The following is a 7,395-nucleotide window of genomic DNA, read 5'->3' as shown; positions in this document are numbered from 1 at the left end:
TTCTATGGAATTAAGTTTTTAGTTGAAAGGTATTTGCAGTCTCAAAAAGGTTTTTTGGGATGAATTTGACAGTTGTTTTCAAGGCAACTTTATTAACTTTCGCTATAATCGTTCCGGAGCGACTCAGCAATTTTCTGCTACATTACGGGTATAAGGAAGGCATTTTAATTGTGGTTAGGGCCTTTCCCGAGACACAGTTAGATTTTTCAAACTAAGGAAAGTGTAGTGAAATTAATAGCATTATTGTAGGCTTATAGTTATGTTATGTAAATGTCAATAATAAGGAGTGTCGATGTACCTATTTCGTTAATGTAAATGTAAATGCAGGGGTCAAAGTCTAGTAATAAATTAAGAAAGAAAGACCCCTTCCTTCCTATATACATGTATTATAGATGATACGTCTCTACATTTACTTATACATGTTTACACAAATTTAATACGAAATTGTTACAGGGTCAACTTAATAGAATAAGTCTGGTAAATGAAAAATAATTTTTGCAATTAAAATGACAGAAACTTTACAAATGCAATAGGATAGATAACGATAAATGTTAAAAGATGATGATACAGTAAGCTAGCAAAGGGAGATTACTTATTTAGAAAGTGAAAATAATACTTATGTACATACCGGTGTCTCATAATATTGTGCTACTATAATACTAACTAATCATGTATTATGCTTTCCTATATTGGTCAACTTCATAATGATAATCCAATTAGAGCAAAATATGAATCCCTTTAGCTGATCATCACAAAAGAAAGGTTTATGCATGTTAAATAATCCTTTTCTGCATATGAAAAACGCATATATATATATATATATATATATATATATATATATATATATATATATATATATATATATATATATATATATATATATATATACACCACGTGAGACCAATCTAATCGAAGAGCTGGGTAAAACTAGTACCCGCTACTGAGACCTGTAAACCTGTGTTGTGTACGTAACTTCAGAAAAAAAGATCAGTTATTTGTAACATGCATGTATTTTTTATGACCTATTCTTCAAAACCCCTTGCACTATTTTATTAGGTAAATAATAACTTAAAGGTGGTGCAGGGTACCTGCATATTGTAATGTATTCTTCCTATTGAAATAAACAATGAAGTATAAATATGATATTTAAATAATATTACCTTACATTGAAGCACAATGAGTTGGAGCAATTACATGTCTGTAAGGGCATTGGAGTCCCAGGTGTAGTTTTGGTAATTTTATTTTTGATATAAATCAATTTTCATGGGGGGGGGGGGTCTGGACCCCTCACTCCCACCCCTTTTCTAAACCGTGCACACGATATATGTACATGTAAGCACACAAAAGCAAATCTAAAGCCGGCAACCGCCGCAGAGAGGGGGCATAATTTAATTTTGTTTGTAATAATTATATAGACCATTATACTTTCTAGGACATGAAATGTTAAGATTATTGATTAACTTAAGATTCATATGCACACAACCTAACCCCAAATTCCACATAAAGTGCTGCTCATGTGTATTATCATATGGGAAGGGATCTTATCCTTCTGTTATGAAAATTATAATTTGTAAATGTATTACCGGAACTTGCATGTGGCCTTCACTTTTAACTAAACTGGTACAAAACAGTTTTATTTAGGGGCAAACACTTGGTGCGGGTATTACTGTCTAAAGACAGCATCTAGTTTGTTTTTGTCTTGTTTTGTTTTTGTTTTTGGTTTTTTGGCTTTTCATACGAAATGGCAACAAAGTAGAGTTGTCCTTTGAAATTTACCTGTTTTTAATACATGGAACCCTGCTTTATATTGTTATTTAGTCAGGGAATTTTAACCAAACTTAAATAATAAGTGAGAAAATGTGCCTATCTACGTTTTGTTTTTTACAATCTATATTTAGACGGGTCGATTTTTCACCAATACACTTCTGAGCAGATGGAATGCGTTCCTTTTTGTTTTCTTCCTATACTTCCGGTTTTGACTTAATATTACAAGGCATTTCGTTTGAAAAACTTTTTTGAATATAAATACCATAAAGCTATGAAAATCTTTACAGATTTATTAAGCACATTCCTCCTTGAAATAAAGGGGTGTTTTAAAAGTGATTGCACTTGACAGGTGCACAGTGTAAAGATACAAGATGTGGAGTAAGGCGTGACTTATCCTGTCTAACCAGCTATGTCGGCAATATTTGAAAGTGATTTGGTAAGTCAGAGTGTTTAAACAAGCTACTCGTAGGTGCTTGCAGGTAAAAAGGGTGTGAAACTCAATTGGCAGGCGTAGTCTTTCTATTGTATTGCATCAGTTAAATTGACATGAAAATGTTTACATGTATGTCATATGTATTTACATAACACTCTATAGAAATTTTAGAGCTATGGGACATCATTTTAGGTTACAGTTTTAAACTGTCCCAAAGAGGCTGCTGACACCACTGGGTGTGAAATTTAAAGGATTTAATGTGTGAGGAAAAAAGCTGTGTTTGTAGTAATCTGAACGTGTACTGAAGGTATGAGTGTGAAGGGGACTAGTATTACATGGTTGTTGTCCGTGGATTAAGATGCAGCTTTTTTCTGTGGTCTAATGCCGGCCAATTAAGATGATGTTGCATATTAGATACACAAGTGGTATTGTGATAGTTATGTGTGACATAAAGTGCTGCTCGTCTTTGTACATTTTCTAGTTTGTCTTTAAGTTTCTTAGTGTGTGGTGCCCAGACTGACGAAAAGTATTGGGTATTTATCGGGGTATCATGAAATTTCACCGTCGATTTAAATGAAGCAAAATTTATAGTTAAACAGTGTTTTGTGGTAAGATCAGACCGTCCGGATTCGGAAGGCGAAATTCCGGATAAATGAGACGAAATAACGTATAAAAATTTGTTTCCAAAAAAATAGTCCGTAGACTGAAGCGTCCGGATATCTGAACCCCCACTGTATTTAATGTGAAATAACACACCTGAAAAAATTGGCAGTATATTTATTGAATATGAAAGATATCATGATAAATAATACATATGTCAATTAAGCAAAACATTTGCAATTTGGGGGTAAAAAATGAATACATGTATCTAATAATTCAATTTAGTACGTACATGTAACAACAAAAGCCGCAGCAGGATTCAAATTCAAATAAGTCCGACACTCTAACAACTCAGGTACGGAGTTAATTGCACGTTACCGTCGATAAATCCCGTTTATAAAACTAAATGGCATTTCTATCAAATGTCAGCATTTTTGTGATGATGTGGTATTCCACCTAAAAGTGCTGAAGACGACTTATAAATGGCCATTTTAGTTTTTTGTGCTCGCCGCTTGCCCTACAGCACATACATAAGGACTTGACTAAACACTTCAAGTTTGCAATGTAAATCTCACCAGTGTGGACGTGTATCTTACCTCACTAACATTTGTTATTTGACGCAACAACATACCAGCTATATGCAGTACTTATGCACAAGGAGATTCAGAACACCAATTATTAATAATGGTGATGCAATACATTTGTAAAGAAAATGCACGTATAACAACCATATCAAAGTGCAAACATTAGACAAACAAACATCGTAAACAAGATCGAGGTACGTGTGAAATCAAATGTAACAAAATCGAAGGCTTTTATACTGTATACCTTGTTTTAGGCAAGCGTTCATTTACAAGTCGTATTCAGCTTTAATTCACATTAATTTTAGTGTATATGATAATTCATAATATATATCGTAAAAGAATGTAAATTTTGACTTAATTTTCTTTATGAAAAATAAATTGAATAAGGAAAAATGTATATAAGTACAACTTCAACGCCATTTTGAACCTTTTGGCCTTGAATATTTTCAATTGATATTAAAGATAATTATGCCAACATTTCAATAAGCCCATTTCTATCTAAGCTTGCACAAAGTAAATCTCCTTTTGAACCAAGCTATGTTAGCGCTTTTCAGTACTTTTAGTACTAAGACTTAGTTATTTACTCAAATCGCATAACATATTTTCTTTTCTTTATTATAACAAGTATTATATGTATAACAATCTTTACATATTTATTTAAATAATATTTGATAATTCACAGTGTAAATACAACAGACGATTCAATCGGTTAATTTCTAAATGGTACTACTTTGATCTCTACAGGTACGGAAGAACTTCTACAAATAAATTAATAAATTCTGTGAAACTTGGTAAAAATTGAAGGAAAAAAATGTCATATATTATTCATAGCATAAACATTGAACTCTTAGGAGATGCTTTGAAAATGTAGCTATTTAATCAGAATTAAGTATTTTAAGTTTTGATTCTCCGTGCTTTTACTTTTCCTATTTGTGCGTATAAATTACCAACCGACCTACCTTTTTCTAGAAACGTGGATTACGTGATCAGAGGCACGAACCACAATAACATAGGTCAAGTCTCTTGAGATTTTGCCAACGCAAATAAGAGTTGCTTTCTTTTCCGACGGCTTCTGCTGTATTTTAAATTTTCCATCTCCGTTATTTGACACACTTTGTATTTCAAACACAAGGTCACCATCAGGTCCAAAATCATTATCACTTGCCGAAACCTTAAACAAGATAAATGGCAATTACTTTTTTTAAAAAGTCAGTACAAAGAAATATATACCTTTCCTTTAAGATATTCTTCAAATACACGAATTCCTTTCATTTTGTCTGTGTACAGAAGAAAGAAAAGGACTATATTTGGTATAGTTTAATATCTGCCCCCAATTTTCGCCAATTATAAAATTGTGCCGTATAAAAATCAAATCTTCATAAATCAGTGTACATAGGATGCCTATCACTTTTATCTTGATTTTAGTCTTCATTACTCATTCGTTGTTTATCTATGACGTCACCTAAATGACCCAATTCTCGCAATTTTACAAAAAATGAAAACATTGTCATTTTTTTATATTTTGCATTCGGATATAGAGCGCAAGTCTGCTCAAGTACGAATTTAACTTATGTTTTTCTTCCTATTGTTATACACATCATACTAAACTAGAGGTACTGTGAGCAAGCTCACAATTGATACCCCCCGTTAAGAAAAAATCATAACTGATGTATTTTTTCTATTATAGAAAATATTGGATGAATATGTTTCACCCTCCATTTTCTATAAATGACAACTGCTCTATTTTTTTTAAAACTGTTAATGCTTATATGAGTACACAAACCAATTTCTATTCTTATAATTCCATTTTAGATCAAGTTAAGTGTTAATGCATGAGGACAGTTGCATCCTTATGTTTACAAACATGACTCGAATCAAACAAAATTCGACATGTTAAGCGGCCATTTATCATAAAAATTTGAATCATTGGTATACTGAGCCCGATTTTTCTATTAAACAATGACCTTCAACTTCCTCAATTGACCTTGGGTCAAGGTCATGACACACCCTCAGGTTATAAGCAATCTTGATGTGAATTAAGAACTTCAAATATTACTCCAATAGAAGATAAAGACCGGACACGAATTTTGGACTTTTCCTGCCAGTGACCTTGACCTTGCCCAAATGACCTTTGGTCAAGGTCATGACACACCTTTAGGTCATAAGCAAACTTTGCGTGAAGTAAAGACTTCAAATGTTTCTCCATAAGTAAGATATGGACCGGACACAAATTTTGCACTTTTCCTGTCAGTAAACCTTGACCTTGTCCAAATGACCTTTGTTCAAGGTCATGACACACCCTTAGGCCATAAGCAATCTTTGTGTGAAGTAAAATCTTCCAATGTTTCTCCATAAGAAAGATATGGACCGGACACGAAATGAACAGAGAGACGGACAGACGGACGGACGGACAAGGTGATTCCTATATACCCCCCCCCAAACTTCGTTTGCGGGGGGTATAAAAATGATACTTGAGCAAGCCTGCACCCGATGTTTCCCAGTCGAAAAACCATCGGAAAACGCCCATATTTTGCTACAAAAATTGATTTTATCAAAATAAGACAAATTTCATGACGTTATTTTTACATTATGACGTCACTATGGTGATAACCCTTTACACACTTATTTTTCAATATGATTTCAACTATCTGCCATCTTATTTTTAAAGATTTTCAAAAACTTAAATTTTTGGGGGCGAAAAAATGCATAATACCGCACGTAGGCCATTTTATTAAGTAGTTACATGTATTTCTTATCAAAAGCAGAGAAAAAAAAATAAGAAAAGAAAAAAAAATCGTTATCATTAATCTGAATTTTAAATTAACCTCTATAAGCGGTTGATTATTAGTCGAATAGTCCCCTTCCATCACGTTAACAAAATACAAAGGTGCGCTAAAAATCGGTGCATTGCTGTTCAGTTCACACGTCCTGTTGATGGATAGACAACAGAAATCCTCCACGATAACAAATACGGTGGTTCTACCGGTACGGGCAGGGTTGGCTTTGTCCGTGGCTTTTACTTCCAGCTAAAATAAAATGTTTAAAGCAAACATCTCTATATTTTTTTTAATTTTGTGAAACAATGCAAAAATCAACACTGTCTGCATTGACCAAGGTTTCCGTTTTTGTGATGGTTTTCAATGAGTTCTAGTGCAATAGGTATTTTTTTTTATTGCAAGATTATATCTAACGTGCGAGTACCCATTATTGCCGAGAATCCATTATTGCCGATTGTTATTCAAACAGCAAGATTTCCGCTATTTATTCGTAGTTTTCAGCTACAAACCAAAATAAATAAATAATAGAATTTTTAAGACACTTTAAGAGGTGGGAATGAAGAAAATCTACTTCAAACAGTTTGGAACTCACCGTAATAAAGGTAAGCCTATGAAAACGTATCTCAGCTGTATCCGTGCGGTGACACCTGCTTCTGAATCTTTGACTTGTAATCCATTTTTATGACAGGGCATTTTTGTTTATGTCCAAATTCGAAGAATATTTACCTCCATGTTATGAAATTTGACAAAAATACGCAAGATACAATTCCTACTACACAATATTTAAGAAAGGAAGCCGAGCGTCTGCTTGCTTGTAAAATGCCATTTTGTTTGCAACCTGAGGCGGATGAAAGATTTATCCACATGCACCTGCGGTGTAAATCAGGGGCGTTGCTATTAACTTTCACACCTATTATTTGTTTTACTGGATACACTAAAACATATATAAAAAGCTTTCAATAAATGAACAATGCATTTCTTAAATTTTTCATCATTTGTCCCAAGACATGTGAAGCACATGTTCCCCCGTTTGTGTGCATGTGGCCGCAGGGACATTGAAAAGAATATTGCTTATAATATTGCGTTTATGATATAATTTTCTATGTTATATTCTTATATTTTATCTTAAATTGATAGATTCTTTTAAAAGTTTGACCTTTTTACCGATTAATTACTGGAAAATAACGAAAAGATATGAGCGGCAATAATGGGTACTCGAACTTCCGGTAAATCG

The 7,395-nt window shown here is 33.3% G+C and overlaps 1 protein-coding gene across 2 annotated transcripts in view; it reads right to left on the bottom strand.

Moving 5' to 3' along the window:
• Positions 1-2,961: 2,961 nt before the first annotated feature.
• The window catches only part of LOC105320372 (protocadherin Fat 4), a 46,912-nt gene continuing 42,478 nt past the window's right edge, over positions 2,962-7,395 (bottom strand). For both annotated transcript variants that reach the window (XM_066065616.1, XM_066065617.1), the window contains exons 50-52: positions 6,210-6,410; positions 4,344-4,555; positions 2,962-4,142 (exon numbers count right to left, since the gene is read on the bottom strand). In XM_066065616.1, the coding sequence (XP_065921688.1) occupies positions 4,094-4,142; positions 4,344-4,555; positions 6,210-6,410 (462 nt within the window). In that variant the 3' untranslated portion in view covers positions 2,962-4,093. The remainder of the gene's footprint in view (positions 4,143-4,343; positions 4,556-6,209; positions 6,411-7,395) is intronic.

This window comes from Magallana gigas, chromosome 7, assembly GCF_963853765.1.
Source record: "Magallana gigas chromosome 7, xbMagGiga1.1, whole genome shotgun sequence".
In the NCBI taxonomy this organism is placed as follows: Eukaryota; Metazoa; Mollusca; class Bivalvia; order Ostreida; family Ostreidae; genus Magallana; species Magallana gigas.
Note: the sequence above shows the minus strand (reverse complement) of the source record. Positions and strands in the feature narration are given on the sequence as shown.